This window comes from Neovison vison, chromosome 5 (assembly GCF_020171115.1).
Source record: "Neovison vison isolate M4711 chromosome 5, ASM_NN_V1, whole genome shotgun sequence".
Classification (NCBI taxonomy): Eukaryota; Metazoa; Chordata; class Mammalia; order Carnivora; family Mustelidae; genus Neogale; species Neogale vison.
In genome coordinates, this window is record NC_058095.1 from 20,534,606 (window position 1) to 20,550,574 (window position 15,969).

General features: G+C 58.0%; 1 protein-coding gene across 1 annotated transcript; it reads left to right on the forward strand.

Annotated features, from left to right (window-relative positions):
* Window positions 1-707: 707 nt before the first annotated feature.
* On the forward strand, window positions 708-7,686 carry P3H4 (prolyl 3-hydroxylase family member 4 (inactive)). The gene is made up of 8 exons (XM_044247944.1): window positions 708-1,294; window positions 1,607-1,759; window positions 1,854-2,025; window positions 3,068-3,196; window positions 4,006-4,151; window positions 5,225-5,308; window positions 6,788-6,932; window positions 7,241-7,686. The coding sequence occupies exons 1-8, from the start codon at window positions 815-817 to the stop codon at window positions 7,261-7,263; spliced, it is 1,332 nt and encodes a 443-aa protein (XP_044103879.1). The 5' UTR covers window positions 708-814; the 3' UTR covers window positions 7,264-7,686.
* The last annotated feature ends 8,283 nt before the right edge of the window (window positions 7,687-15,969 follow it).

Sequence of the window (15,969 nt, forward strand, 5' to 3'; positions counted from 1 at the left end):
AAGTTCTGTGTCTTTTTTTCCGGAGCCCCCGGGTCCTAAGGCCGGGCTGAAGCATCCCTTCCTTCTTTCGCTGGTACCCCCCCAAATCTCTCCAGGTGGCTGGTGGGGCTCCAGAACCTGGTGGGGCTCCAGAGCCTTGGTATTGCCCCCGCCCCACGACCCCCACTGCCCCCAGGGATGGCCTCTCCGGGGACCAGCGGCCCCGGGTCGCTGAAGCTGGGCGTCCAAGACTCCCCGCGCGGGGATGGAGATGGGTGGGCGGCGGCGAGAGTGCTGTGTGCAGGGTGAAGCCGGGTGTGCACCTCCCGGGAGCGGACCGGGGTCGGGGACGGGGAGGGGACACTAGGGGCGACTTCATCAGGGCTAGGGGCGGAGAAGAAGCAGAAGGGACTCTGTAATGGAAAGACCAGGTGCCAAGGTTTGGGCAGAGTGGAAGAGGCGGCGCTCGCTCAACTTGATCTTAAGGTGGGGGATTGTCCTTGTGTGGGGAGGAGCTTTGCGGGCTCCCATCCCTGCGGGAAGCGTTCCTCCAGCCGCTTGCCAGCTGTCAAGCGGAAGACACCCCCCCCCGCTACGTCGGGCAACGTAGGGGACTCCGGGCACCACTCTGCCCCTCCGGGGAGCTGGCCCAGACGGCGACCCCGCCTTCCGGCCCCCGGCCCCCGGCGCCCGGCGTCCGGCGTCCGGCGCTAAGACCCAGCGGGCGCGCCCGCCCGGCCCCGGCTCCCGCCCCCCCGGCTCCCCCCACCCCACCCCAGCCGCTCTCCGGGCCCTGACGTCTGCTCCGCCCGGGGGACCGCGGGCCGGCGCGGCCATGGGGCGGGCGGCGTGCGGGCTACTGTGGCTGCTGCTGGGCAGCGCCGCGGCGCAGTACGAGAAGTACAGCTTCCGAGGCTTCCCGCCCGAGGACCTGATGCCCCTGGCCGCGGCCTACGGGCACGCGCTCGAGCAGTACGAGGGCGAGAGCTGGCGGGAGAGCGCGCGCTACCTCGAGGCGGCGCTGCGGCTGCACCGGCTGCTGCGGGACAGCGAGGCCTTCTGCCACGCCAACTGCAGCGGCCCCGCGCCGCCCGTCGGCTCGCCCTCGGGGCCAGCGCTCGGCCCCGACGGCGGCCCCGGCGACGAGTGGGCCCGCGAGCTGCAGCTCTTCGGCCACGTCCTGGAACGCGCCGCCTGTCTGCGGCGCTGCAAGAGGACGCTGCCCGCCTTCCAGGTGCCCTACCCGCCGCGCCAGCTGCTGCGCGACTTCCAGAGCCGCCTGCCCTACCAGTACCTGCACTACGCGCTGTTCAAGGTGGGCCTCGCCCCCCCTTCCCGTCCTGCCCCACCGCCCCTTGGCCCCTCCGCGCCCCCAGTCCCGGAATCCCCCCCGCCGCCGCCTCGCCTGCTCCCCTCCACCACGCCTACCCCCCATCCCCGCCCGCAGCCGGGGTGCCCCCTCCACCCCGGCGCCCCTGCCCTGTGGGGTCGTGTCGTTCGGAGCCGGCGTCGGTTTCTGGCAGGTCGGGAGCAGAGTCGGCCGCACGACCCGGGACAGCCAAGCCCACTCACGCGCTCTGGGCTGCGGGCTCAGGCCCTCCCTTTCCACTCTGTCCCCGCCCCGCAGGCTAACCGGCTGGAGAAGGCGGCCGCCGCGGCCTACACGTTCCTGCAGAAGAACCCGAAGCACGAGCTCACCGCCAAGTATCTCAGCTACTACCGGGGCCTGCTAGACGCCGCCGAGGAGCCCCTCACAGACTTGGAGGCGCAGCCCTACGAGGTGGGGTGGAGGGCTTGAGCTGGCCCCCAACGCTTGTTAGAGGAGGGGAGGTATTGGGGGGGGTTCTCCCTGACCCTGGCCTGCCCTCCTCCAGGCCGTGTTCCTCAGGGCTGTGAAGATCTACAACAGCGGGGACTTCCGAAGCAGCGCGGAGGACATGGAGCGCGCCCTGGCAGAGTACCTGGCCGTCTTTGCCAGGTGTCTGGCCGGCTGCGAGGGGGCCCACGAGCAGGTGGACTTCAAGGACTTCTACCCAGCCATAGCAGGTACTCCCCAGCCCCTGCAGACCCCTGTGGACGTTCAGCTCACCCACAGGGCCCTGCTTCCCAGAACTAAAGCCCCTTGACACAAGTATTCACTCCATACCCTTTAATGAAGCACCTGGGAAGTTCTCCGTAGGCACATAGGAGTAAGGGATTAACCTTCCCCTGGAGACTTCAGTTGGCTGAGAGGGACAGGCTACAGTCCTGACTGTCCTAGGTGTGGGGCATGGGTGCGGAGAGGTGATGACATCCCCAAAGGATCTGGGGACATGGGGATCACAGGACTTCCAGGCAGAGGTCAAAGGTGTGAAGGTGGTGGGTGCAGAAAGCATTTTGTGGCGCCAGAAATCACTCCTAGTCTGGGGGTCCCTAACTGCGAGGTCCCTCAGCAGGGGCAGAAAGGGCTGTCCTGAGCTGCTCTCTCTAGGCTTCAGTGCCACCTCCAAACCTCATCTGCCTCAGAATGCCCTGGCTCGGGGCGCCTGGGTGGCTCAGTGGGTTAAAGCCTCTGCCTTCGGCTCAGGTCATGATCCCAGGGTGCTGGGATTGAGCCCCTCATCGGGCTCTCTGCTCCCCGGGGAACCTGCTTCCTCCTCTCTCTGCCTGCCTCTCTGCCTACTTGTGATCTCTCTCTCTCTCTGTCAAATAAATAAATAAAATCTTTAAAAAAAAAAAAAGGGGGGGGGCGCCTGGGTGGCTCAGTGGGTTAAGCCACTGCCTTCGGCTCAGGTCATGATCTCAGGGTCCTGGGATCGAGTCCCGCATCGGGCTCTCTGCTCAGCAGGGAGCCTGCTTCCCTCTCTCTCTCACTCTCTGTCTGCCTCTCCATCTACTTGTGATCTCTCTCTGTCAAATAAATAAATAAAATCTTTAAAAAAAAAAAAAAGAATGCCCTGGCTCCCTCTGGTTTGTGGGTGGGGGTTGGGGGGGGTAAGTTGCCCTCAGCACTGCCCTTCGTGTGCTGAGTGAAGTCTACTCAGGCAAAGTCTATGATCGCAGGGGCTGGCCCAGCACTGGTTCCTCACCTCAGTCTCCCACTCCCTAGATCTCTTTGCAGAGTCCCTGCAGTGCAAGGTGGACTGTGAGGCCAACTTGACCCCCAATGTGGGCGGCTTTTTCGTGGAGAAGTTCGTGGCCACCATGTATCACTACCTGCAGTTTGCCTACTACAAGTGTGAGCCTCCTGGTGGGCTTGAGCTGGGGGGCAGGGAGAAGAGAGAGCACTGCACTGGGAGTGTCAGTCATGGGGAGCAGTCCCTCCGATGTGAGGACCCTGGGTGATGGGAGGGGAGGCTGGGGGTGGCGGGCAGGCAAGAGGGTGGGAAGGAACAGAGCAGCCCTCGGACAATTCAGGGACCTCTTGGGTAAATGACCAGGAGGCCAACAATTACACAGCACCTGACAGTTTACAAAGCCCTGCCATGTCTGTTTATCTCACTTGATGCTTTGACCAACTCCCACCACCACCTCCCGGCAGCTGACATGACTGGACCCATTTTTCGGATAAGAAACTGAGGCTCGTACAGTGCAAGGGACCATTAGTCACATGGCTGATAATAAGTAGCATGGGGACTTACGGCTGTCCTTGTCTGGGGGACATTCTGGGCATCAGCTGAGGCTGGGACAGATGATGTCCGGTGTTCCTACAATGTTAAGATGCCAGGATTTGGATGGAGGCTGGAGTCCGGCTGGAGGAGATGAGGACCAAGGGGCCGGGAGACCCTTCATGGGTCCGGTCGGCAGATAGGTTGAGGGCCAGGCTGCCGGGCTCTCATTCCCCAGTGCCGTTATTCTCCAGCTGTGTGAGTTTGGGATCTCTAGCTACCCTCTCTGTGCCTTGGGTTTCCTGTCTCTAACATGGGGATGATACTAGCAGTGAGGCTCCAGTGAGGACTGAGCTGGGAGATGGGGATGGGCTAGGAAGACATTGTCCCCGAAGGTGGAGAGGTGCAGGGCGACGCCTCCCTCCTGTCCTGCCCACAGTGAACGACGTGCGCCAGGCTGCCCGCAGTGCCGCCAGCTACATGCTCTTCGACCCTGAGGACAGCGTCATGCAGCAGAACCTGGTGTATTACCGCTTCCACCGGGCTCGCTGGGGCCTGCAGGAGGAGGACTTCCAGCCCCGGGAGGTGGGCACGGCCTTTGGAGGTGCTCTCAGTTCAATTCAAAAACCCCTGGCTTCTTTGGAAGGCAGGATGGGAAGGGAACAAAAAGACTACAGGTTGGGCGCCTGGGTGGCTCAGTGGGTTAAAGCCTCTGCCTTCGGCTCAGGTCATGATCCCAGGGTCCTGGGATCGAGTCCCGCATCGGGCTCTCTGCTCGGCAGGGAGCCTGCTTCCCTTCCTCTCCCTCTGCCTGTCTCTCTGCCTACTTGTGATCTCTGTCTTTCAAATAAATAAAATCTTTTTTTTTTTAAGATTTTATTTATTTATTTGACAGAGAGAAATCACAAGTAGGCAGAGAGGCAGGCAGAGAGAGAGAGGAGGAAGCAGGCTCCCTGCTGAGCAGAGAGCCCGATGCGAGACTCGATCCCAGGACCCTGAGATCATGACCTGAGCCGAAGGCAGCGGCTTAACCCACTGAGCCACCCAGGCGCCCCTCAAATAAATAAAATCTTAAAAAAAAAAAAAAAGACTACAGGTTGTGGTTGGAGTCCTGGGCCAGCCCCACCAGCTGAATGGGCCTAGGAACCTTCCTGATCCTTTCTGAGTATGTGGCCTCACCTGCACGTTGGGAGGGGTCCCACCTACCGGGACAGCACAGACCCCTGGCTGTAGGAGGCCCCCAAATACCTGTCCATCTTGCTCCTTACCCCTCGCCTGCTCTCCGCCCCACCCTGGTCCCTCTCTCTGCTGGCCTTTGCCCTTCTTCCCAGGGACCCTCTAGCTTGGACCGACAAAGGAACCCTTGGGAATTTAGGGCAAGACTGACAGTCATGGGGCCCATGATGCCACCCTTGATTTCCTTAGGCGTGGCAGACGTTGCTAATGGATTAGGGAACTCTTTCTAATAGAACCCTCAGAATTCTCCTTAACCGGACATTCCAAGCACCTGTGGCTTTCTTCATCAGCACGAGAGCTGATACCTTGTCCCCTGCTCCTTGAGCTGAAAAAGGGTGGAAACACCCAGATCCTAAAAACTAGGCTCCTCCCCCATGTGGCGGCAGGGTCTGGCTTACCCCATCTTCCTCCCCTCCTCTCAGGAGGCTGTGCTCTACCACAACCAGACCGCTGAGCTTCGGGAGCTGCTGGAGTTTGCACATACGTACCTGCAGTCAGATGATGAGGTAAGCGGCCCCCTGCTCTCTAGGCTGGGCCATGATGGAGACCCTTGAGCTTTTTCCGAGGGGCCGCTGTGCCAAAGCCCAGCCCCACCTCCTGGCAGTCAGCTGCTGTGAGGCAGGGGAGAGATTCACCTGTCCCTCCTCTCTCCCCAGTCAGTGTTCTCATGCTCCCCTTCTTTATGTGTCTTGCCCACCAACTCCCCTGCCCAGCTGAAGTGGCACCTCCTCCAGGAAGCCCTCCCTGTGTGCCCTGGCTCTGTCTTCTGGGCTTTCAGTGCCAGGTCTGACCCTCTGTGTCTCCCCGGGCCTGGAGTGATTTGCAGCACTGGTCCATCTCACCCCCAGCCCCCTTCTCCAGCCAGTCTCTCAGAGGACTGGGCTCCGGGATGGGGGACCACGTTATTCCCAGCTTTCCCACAGCACCTGCCACAGAGCTGGCATTGGGAAACAGTTTGAATGAACCGGTGAATGAACGAACGCAGGATGCCAGGAAGGAAGGACTACAGGGTGGTACCTTGATTCTGAACGAGGGTTCGAGAGTCTGAATTTTGGTGCGGTGTTGTGCTTGGGGCCGATATATTCGTTACCCGCTTTGCTCACTCACCCATTTGCCTACTCATCATATACCAGGGCAGGGGGGGACACAGTTTGCACCCTGGCCTTGGCAACAGCTAGACATGGCCCCGCCATTCACCGGGTGGACAGCCTCCAGGCAAGTCTCAAATAGCTCTTGAACTTCCATTCCTGCATCTTGCATGGGGGAGATGATGCCCGCGTCACACCGTTCTGGTGACAATGAAACGAGGTCAAGTGTGGAAAGCACTTGGTACAGGGGCTCAGTGAATGGTGCCGTTTTGATGACTCTTTATTCATGGCCTGCTCTTTGCCAGACACTGTGGGGCTGTGGCAAGGGGATGAAAGGCCCAGCACTTTCCCTGAGCGTCTCACAGTCTAGCTGGGGAGGCACGAGCAGTGCTTGGGAGAGGTCGGCGTGGGCCACCAGGGGAGAGCTCCGGATCCAATGGGCTCATGGGCCAGGGTTGCATCCCGGAGCTGATGCATGGCATCAGTGAGGTCATCGGGAGCTATCCAGACATTATCCAGCCACGGGGTGTTAGGGGGGCAGTAATCGTGTTCCTGGCCAGGAAATCGCATGAGCACACAGTACTCGTGGACTGGCAGATTCACTGTGGAATTCCTGGTTCAGCGGAGGGCCATGGAAAGGGACCGCTTAGCTGACATCGAATCTCTGCTGGGGGAGCATTGGCTCCGGGAGCAGCCGTCTGGGAGTGGAACCCTGTGGGAGAAACCCTCAGATAGGTCCCTGGTGGAATCTCGAGACTGGGGAAGATGGGGGCTTTGGAGACCGAGATGGGGTGGTGGCGGGGGGTGGGGAGGAGTGGGGCTCATCCAGGAGAGGAACCTGTCTGGGTTTGCACCTGTCGTGACCTTTTTTCTCTCCCCACCCTCTGGCTGCTTTAGATGGAGCTGGAAGAGACAGTGCCACCCGTGGAGCCCAAGGACCTGCCTTCGGATGCCGAGTTTGAGGGGGAGGGGGACTACGAGGAGAGCATCTATGCTGACTGGTGGCAGGAGCCTGATGCCAAGGGGGACGAGGCAGAGGCTGGTCAGTGACTCGAGTCCCCGGGGAGGGTGGGGCTGTAACCTGGGCTGGAGGTTGGCTCCAGAAGGATCTGCGTACTGTGCGGCAGAGGCAGTTGAGGTGCTGGGACCCCTCCTCTGGGGACTTCTAGCCTGTTAGTCAACGCTGTCCCAACTTGTATGTGAGGGGGGTGGCATCCTCTCTGGAGTGGGGACCCAGCTGAGACCTGCCCCAGGGAGCCCCCCTCCTGCCTGTCTCCAGCCCTGCAGGACAGCACATGTTTGTTGGGAGCTAGTGGGGTCTAACCTGGTATTCCCTCCTTTCCTTTCCAGAGCTGGAGCCTGAACTAGCATGAGAAGAGGGCCAGCCTTGCACCCCTCGAGAGCTGGGGACACTTGGGCCCAATGGTACCGCCCTCACCCGCCTGGGCAGCAGCAAGAACTATTTATTAAAAGTGTAAAATGGACATAGCTGACCAGGCTTCATCCCACCCCAGCTGTGAGCGCTGCTCCCCAGGTCCGTCCTGTGCCTTCTCAGGGTCTCTGGGCCACAGGACGGTGGTGCTCCAGCTGCTGACGGGCCGTCCTCCTCGCCGGTGCTCTCCTCACTTGGACAGTCTCCTGGAGGAGAAGATTCCTGCTCCTCCAAGCTGGATCTCAGCCTGGATTTCAGAGACCGCAGGGGGGCGGCTGGTGTCACGAAGAGCACTGGACCAGGAGTCCAGTGGTTCCTGGCCCTCAGGCAGGACGGGCTCAATAAATGTTCCTTGTTGAATGAACTGCAGTACCTAGAGTCCGGTCTCCCCTGGGCTGAGGGTGCGCGTCCTTCCCTCCCTCCCTCTGCGTCCATCTCCCCTCCTGTGTAAATATGGGGCGGGCAAGGGGGAAATAGTTTGGCCTCAAACCCTGCTCAGGGTTGGTTTGATTTTGTTTTTTTGTTGAGAGCAGAGTGCAATTGCAGATCCGCCCACCAGAGGGCGTGAGCACGCAGTTCCTTCCTCAGTCCCTGGAAGGCGTAATTTCAGATTTCTAAGATGGGATGTCCTATATTTTCCTGGTTCAGCACTGCTTCCCTCGGGGAGTGTGATGAGCATGGGGAGGGGGCTGAGGACATTTCCATGTTCTTACTTTCTAGGCATTTCCTGACCCAAGTGCTCGAGGGTATGAGCAAGCATGTCCAGTCTCCCAATCTTGAGCAGAGTCTGGGGCTCCATCTCGGGCGCCAGAGGGGCCCTAGGGATACAGTTGATGACCTGAGACCTCGTGGTGGCGGTGGAACTGCCAGACCCTCTTGCCCAATCTCCCATTAGCTCTAGGGGGCCGAGAGTCTGGAGGTGCCGAGACGAGGGTGTCTCCAGGTGGCTGTTCAGTGCTGTGCTGCACCCATGTCCTCTCCCACTGTCCAGCGTGGGGGAGGGTGCAAAAGGGGCCTCTCTGGAAAGGGACCCTGGGCTGGGGTCAGGCAGATAACAGTTCTGTGCGACTCCCCATGGTTCAGGCTTCCCAGGGGGGCAGGGTGGTGTAGGAAGCTTCTCTTCCTACCTGAGGGTGGAGCTGATGATGCTGGGAAGCCCACACCCCTGTTCTCCCCACAGGTGTGCTAGGTGACCTGGCCTGGGCCCTCCCCAGCTCTGTGACCAGGAGGACTCTCTGCCTCACCCCAGACCCCGCCCCTGGGTCTCTGGTGGGGACAAGGACAAGAAGGCCAGAGTCGGTCTGGAGCAGGGCTGGGTCAAGGCTGAAGGCACTGGTGACCTCACTCCCTCTCTCCCATAGGTGGGGTCTGCAGGGGGAGCCTCTAGTCAGAGCTCCCGGGTGCGGGGGCCTGGGCAGGCCTGCCCCTCCGCACCCCCTTGGGGCTCCGGTGTCGTCAGCCTCCACGGACGCCCCGCCCCCTGTTTCTGGGAGGGGCTGGCACTTCAGAGGGTGGGGAGCTGGGACGTGCTGGAGCGTGCCTGCTGTGAGTAGGAGCTTTGGAATCTGGACAGCTGGGTGTGAGTCTGAGAGGGTGTGAGTCCAGGAGCAAGAAAGTCTGTGTGCTCGCGTGTTGCGTGGATGTGTGGCTCTGGGTGTGAGCCTGGGCCTCCGTGCACGCGTCTGAGGACGTCTGTGGCAGTTTCACAGGGACCGAGCGTGTTTCTGCCCGCGGGGCCAGGAGAGTGGGTGCCTTCATGAATGTATTTCTGGAGGGGTTCACTCACTCAGTACGTATTAATCGAGCGCCTACTATGTGCTGAGCACGATGTAGGTGCTGGGCATACAACAGTGGGCAAAGCAGGCCAAGCACCCCGCCTTCACGGAGCTCGCCTTCCAGCAGAGAGACCTGCGATAAACAATGGATGTTATTATTATTTTTTTAACATTTTATTTATTAGGGGTGCCTGGGTGGCTCAGTGGGTTAAAGCCTCTGCCTTCGGCTCAGGTCATGATCCCAGGGTCCTGGGATCGAGCCCCACATCAGGCTCTCTGCTCAGCAGGGATCCTGCTTCCCTCTCTCTCTGCCTGCCTCTCTGCCTACTTGTGACCTCTGTCAAATAAATAAATAAAATCTTAAAAAAAAAAAGATTTTATGGGGCGCCTGGGTGGCTCAGTGGGTTAAGCCGCTGCCTTCGGCTCGGGTCATGATCTCAGGGTCCTGGGATCGAGTCCCGCATCGGGCTCTCTGCTCAGCAGGGGCCTGCTTCCCTTCCCCTCTCTCTGCCCGCCTCTCTGCCTACTGTGATCTCTCTCTGTCAAATAAATGAATAAAAAAAATCTTAAAAAAAAAAAGATTTTATTTATTTATTATAGCAGAGAGAGAGAGCACAGGAGCGGTGGGGAGGGGCAGAGGGAGAGGGAGACGCAGACTCCCCGCAGAACAGGGAGCCATATTCAGGACTTGATACCCTGGACCTGAGCTGAAGGCAGATATTTAACTGATTGAGCACCCAGGCGCCCCAACAATAAATGCTATAATAAATAGATTGTATGGTTAGTCTGATAAATCAGAAAAATAGAGCAGGGGAGAAGGAACAACGGGGAGAGCTGAGGGGATGCCCTGCAGCCCTGTGTCCCTTACTCAGCTCTCCTCTTCTAGGCAACCGTCAGCCTCTCCCGCCTCTTCCTGATGCCAGCGTCTCCCCAGTGCTGGGCCAGGTCCCCAAACCGGTGAGACCGAGTCCCAGCGTGGGCCCTCTAGCCCATTCTCCCAACCCCACCCATTGCAGATACCCTCGCCTCCTCCACATCTGTCTCACCTGGTCCCTCCTTACCCCGCCCCCCAACACCCCACCCAGCACCTCATCAGTCATAGCATCTGTAGTATAATGGGTAGAAGGTGAGGGAAGGCCTAAAAGGGACTGGGCATGGTGACCTCACACAATAGGGCCAGGCTCAGAGGCCACAGAGGTGGCCGGACCCAGAAAGACCCCATCCTGAAGCAAATGTCACTACTAGAGTGTCCTGAGTACCCACCATGTGCTGGGCACTTGGTCTTAAACGTACTCCTGACATAGGCCTCAGTTCCCTTCTGCTACAGGTGAGGCCGAGGAACGGGAAGCAACGTGTCCCAGGTTCCTCAGATTGAGTGATGGCTGAGCTGGGTTTGAGGCTTTTCTCCCCCAGATCGATGCTGCTCAGAGAAAAGAGAGGGAGGTGTTGGCTTTGGAGCCAGCTGTGTGGACAGAGCCCCCACATTGCTGCAGCTTACTGAGTGAGGCAAGGAGTTCTAGAAGGGAGGGAGTAAGGGGGTAGGCAGGGGCAAGGAAGAGCAGGCAGTCAAGTTATGCCCCAGCCCCAATTCCAGAGACTGCCTTCCCCCACCTCCTGCCACCTCCAGCCCATGTTAGGGAGCCTGGGGACAGACTTGCCGGGGTCACTTAGACCAGCACCTTCTTGAATCCTGAGAAGTGAGGGCCAGTGGAGGGGGAAAGTCCTACAGCCTCTTCCAAAATTCCAGAAAATTCTAAGGGAAGAAATCCCCCCCTTAGGTTTGAGCAATAGTTCTTAAAGTCCCACCCTGGTTTTCCCCTTTCTCCAGGAGAGTAGGGTCTCCCCTGGGGACAGAGAAGGACCCTTGCCCTGTGTTGGCACCAGCGACAGCAGCATAATCTGACTGCAGGTCCCCACTCTGGGGTCTTTATCCAGTTCTCCCACTCCTCTCCAAGGACAGCCCTGGCAGATGGCCCTACCTTCATGGATGGGGAAACTGAGGCTCAGAGAGGCTAGTCCCATGATGACTCAGGGATTAGGTGGGACTATGTGGGGGCCTAGGGCTACCCACCAGAGCCAGCCCCAGGCCAACCTGTGGACGCATCACCTGTAATCACCACCAGCCTGGGTCCCACTAGGCGCCAAGGCACCTGGATAGCATCTCTTCTGTCCCCCAGTCAGCCCTTGGGGTGGGAGTGCCTCTCACACCCATGACTCAGGTGGGGAAAATGAGGTAAGGGGGAGAACATGCCTGCTCTCTTACCACCCCCCCCAACACACATATATTTAATCCTCTGAATCTGGGGAAGAACTCACTAAGGGAAGTCACTCCCAATGAAGAGTCAAGGAGAACTTGACATTTTCCATTTGGGATCACCTTTTTCATCCTTCCTTTTAGGAGAAGAGTGGGATTTTATGTTCTTGGAGCACAGTGAAAAGCTGCCATGGGAGATGCCCTCCTTTTCCCTTGACCCCTTGGCTAAATCCTGGTGGTCTTCCTGGAGGAAGCAAGGAAGGAGAGAAGTCCCACCAGTCTGAGTGGCGAGTCTGGCCTCTCTCCCTGGCCCTGGTGGGTGTGGGGAGCAGGGGCCTTTTAGAGACCTCACAGCCATGAAGGATATACCATTAAAAGCTTTTGGGGGGCGCCTGGCTGGCTCAGCCTGTGAAGCAGGTGACTCTTGATCTTGGGGTTGTAAATTCCAGCTTCACATTGCCTGTAGAGATTACTTAAAAGTAAAATCTTAAAACAAACAACAAAAAAGCTTTTGGTATCTCCAAATGAGGTTATGCTCACAGTTACAGAGACACAGGGTTAGGAATGAAGTCAGAAAATGCTTGTCGCATGACTTTAACCTTTAGCACAATTATTTTGACGAACCTGGTTGTTGGGGGTGGTTGTGGGGTTTTGCCTTTTTTTTTTTTTTTTTTTTTGGTAATACATTGGTATCCTCAAAAATGGAAATGTCCCAGGCCTTGGAGCGCCCCCCTCCCTACACACGCGCACACGCACACATGCAAACTTCCAGAGGACCTGGCCTCTGTCCAGCACCCTCAGCGCCCGCCCAATCCAGCCTTCGCCCGCCCCCACGCTGCCCGCCCCTCCCCCTCACCACTTCCAGGTTCCCCGCCGGCGCCATAAATTATCCATGAGCTGTAAGTTGGCTGCTGCTTCAACTGAAGGCTGAGGTGCCGATGAAATATTCAGGGATCTCAACTCTCAAATTCCCCGGTGGCCGCAGATGGGACTGGGGAAGAAGGGATTCACGTAGCAGGTCGTGGGGTGGGGGCTCCAAACCCCGGCCGCAGATCCTGCCCTGCTGGAGTCTGGGGCGCAGAGACTGGAGTCCGGGGAGGTGGGGGAAAGGTCTCTGCGCAATCCACGGACTGTGGCTTTGGACGGTGCCCTCCTAAGCCGAGATTTTCCAGCCCTGGGGAGGGTGGGACAGTCCAGCAAGGCCCCCTGGCCCCCCAACCCCCTTTCTCGAATCCCGATGTTTTTTCCTGAAGTCACACCACAAGGTGACTTCCCACAAAATTGGTTCTCATCTCCCTGTAATATATACACGGCACCCCAACTTTGCTGAGGTAGAGAAGAGGTAGATTGGTGGGACCTGTGGGCTGGGGGGCAGGAGACAAGGTTCAGGTCCCAGCTCTGCCAGGAATTTGCTTGTGTGACGTTCCTTTCCTGGTTCTAGCCTCAGTTTCCCTGTATATGCAAGGAAGGAGGCTCTGATTGTTTCTTCTTCCATTTCCCAAGGACTCTCCACAGGTGGGGGAGAAATTCTGTCATTAGTGTGTGTGTGTGTACGCGAGGGCACACGCTTGCACACGCGTGTGCCAGGGGAGGGGTACCCTCTCCACGAGAATGGTGCCTATCAGGGCAGGAATCTCTTCCAGCTTGCTGGCAGGCGGGTGGGGCCTCAGCTGCGTCAGCCTGTTCCAGGAGTCGCCCAGGCCAGGAGCAGTGAGAGGGGTGACTCAGGTGGCAAGGTTCCCCCTGCTGCGTCCCCCCACCCAAACTCTAGGCAGGGGGAGGGGGTTGTGCAGAAAGCCAGGGAGGCACATCTCAAGAATACAATCCCAGTGCTTGGAGCCCATCCTGTTGCGTTCCTAAAATTCTGGAATCACACCTTATTGGTGGGGGTTGGGAGTAGCTAAGGGGGTACCTAGTAGGGGGTAGTCACTCTCTGGAGAGGTCCTGACCCTCTTCCAGCCTCTCCATCCACCACCACCTCCAGCCCCTGGTATCTACCCCTGGCCTGTGCTATTTCTGGCCCTCCTATCTCTGTTTTCTTGTCTCCCTGTTTTCTTTCTGACATTCCATCCCCGCCCACAGGCCTTGCAGTGAAATGTCTTGGGAGCTACCTCTGTAATTAAGAGCTATCCCCCTCCCGGGCTGGCTGGGCACACACCCTCAGGACCCAGCTGTGGGCGGTCTCTGGCCCCCCGGGCTCCGCCCCTGGACAAAGGGCAGTACAAAAAAGCAGGAACACTACCCCCACCTCCCCCTGCCCAGGGGCCTTGCACCATTTTCTGCAGTCCTGCTGCCGTTGGGGCCTGACCCACCTCCTGCCGGGAGAGCTTGGGAGCCAGAGTCTCCCCAGCCCCAAGGGATCCCACCTGGACACCAGCAGCAGGGGCCAGAGTGCAAATAGAGGCCACAGATCAAGCTAATAAACTGCTAAGTAAGATCTACCTTGACAAGTATACCCCACAGCAACCAGAAAGGCCAGAATGGAACTCAGAGTTCTGATTCCTTCTCAGAACATAGCAGCCTGGGGATAACTGTTCCCCGACCCCCAGCCCCTGGGCCATCTCCCCTTCCCATCGTGCCCCTGGCTCCCCACTCACCAGCACGCATGTGTGGATCCCCCAGGGGGGATGTCCGCAGCGTCCATCCCTCCCCCATACCTGCCCCTGTCGCCCTTTGGCCCAAGCGTGCACCTAACACACAAGCTGCTGCTTTCCATTCTCAGGAGAAAAAGAGAACCACAGGCTCTAAAGCAGGGTCAGCTGTGGGTACGGAATTCCAGTTTCCCATCCAGAGTGTGGTCTCAAAAGGGAGAGTATGAACTCTGTGTGGACTACTCCCCTTATTCCTGTATGGAGGGATCCTCCCCCAACACCCTGTGGGAGGACCAGGACAGAGGCCCCTTCCCCAAGCTTGTAGATGGCTCTGTGCCAGGGCCCAGAGGAGGCCGTTTGCAAAATGCCTCCGGCTCTTTGCATTGCCTTTGATTCCGTCTGCTCCCCCCAGGAATAACTTCCAGTTGTCTGTTTCTTTCCTGCTGTGGAAAGGCAACGTCATCAGCCCGAAGTTTAGTCACCCATCTGTTCACCCCATCTTCCTTTATAAGATTTTTTTAAAAAAATTATTTATTTGAGAGAGAGAGAGAAAGAGAGAGCGAGGGAGCGTGAGCACAAGTGTGGGGAGGGGCAGGGGGAGAAGGACAAGGAGACTCCCTGCTCAGCGGGGAGCCTGCTGTGGGGCTGGATCCCAGGACCTCAGGATCACGACCTGCTGAAGTCAGACGCTTAATTGATTGAACCACCCAGGCGCCCCCCCCCCATCTTCCTTTCTAGAGGTGGCCATCCCTGCGGCCACCTTGGGTCAAAGAGGAAGGAAAGGGGTTTTGTGTGTGTGTGTGTGTGTGTGTGTGTATGCCATGGACGTGCCTGGCATTTGTGTGTCTGAATCTGGGCCAATCAGTGTATATCCCAGAGGTATGAGTGCAGATGGTTGTGTGTGTATGTGTGTGTGGTTTTTGCACATCTAAATCCCTGACAGAGAGGGGCCTAGGATGGAAGACAACAGCATCTCTTCCGCCTCCTTATATGGCCCAGAGGCCTGCAGGGATGAGCCGAGGAGAGCAGCCTGGCCATTGTTCACCTTCCCACAGGGAAGCACCTCCCTGGTCCCCACTAGTTCCCTCACCCCAACATCCCAACATCAGACCCTCCTCATACTCCTCTTTGCTGGTAATCTCCATCTCTAGGGCAGCTTGGGGATAAGCCCCTTGGTGCCCTTTCTTTCTTTACTCTGCCAACCCAGAAAGCTGCAAGGTTGTATTAACCATTTGTGTTCTTCATGGCCCAAGAACTCTGCTTCCCCTGAGCTCTGGGCAAGAGAAATGAGCTCAAAATTCAGGAATACGAAGTGAAGCTAGACACAAGAAGGAACTTAGAATAAAAGGAGGCAAGGGTATTCATATAAGGGAGGCTGGAGACGCACCTTTCTGGGAGATTTGTCAAACAGAGACATCCCTGCCTTTATTTATTTAAAGGCTTGGAGGAAGGGGCCTAGGTAGGATGTTCCTGTGGCCTTAAATTCAAGCTACCGGGGAGACTGTGGTCACAGTGACTCTCATCCCTGTCCCTAGGCACCTCTTTGCCCCTTGAGACCAAATCCTCTACCCAGGTAGCTCATGGTAGTAAACATCATTTTCTGATTCTTTTCTGTATCCTACGGATGAATCCTCAGTGCCTGGCAGGCAGGCACACAGTAGGTGCATAATAAATGTGCTGAAATCCCTTGATCTGGGAAGAGTCATAGCTCTTATTCAAGTCTTTCCTGCTGCATTGGGTGGTGCCTCCACCCAGTCCCAGCCCAATGCTTAGCTTTGGTGCCAGCATGTCGCAGCTTGTCCCAGGTTGACGTGCAGGGAACATTCTGGGGAGACACACACACACACACACACACACACAGGCTTAATTCTGAAGCCCTATTTGTGCCCCTTTATTCCACCAGGCTCTTCCACTCCTCTGGTATTAACAGCCTGTATGCAGAGAGAGGAAGAGAGGAAGAAAAGAGTGAAGTCAGGCTCGGGTCTGGGAAGTGTGTGTGTCTGTGTGCAAGGGTGTGGGTGGGGAGG

What these genes read in the sequence shown, in the direction of transcription:
- P3H4 (XM_044247944.1), top strand. Translation starts at nt 815, where the DNA reads ATGGGGCGGGCGGCGTGCGGGCTACTGTGGCTGCTGCTGGGCAGCGCC. An exon ending in TGCACTACGCGCTGTTCAAG is followed by an intron (nt 1,295 to 1,606) that starts GTGGGCCTCGCC and finishes CCCGCCCCGCAG; the next exon opens with GCTAACCGGCTGGAGAAGGC. An exon ending in TGGAGGCGCAGCCCTACGAG is followed by an intron (nt 1,760 to 1,853) that starts GTGGGGTGGAGG and finishes GCCCTCCTCCAG; the next exon opens with GCCGTGTTCCTCAGGGCTGT.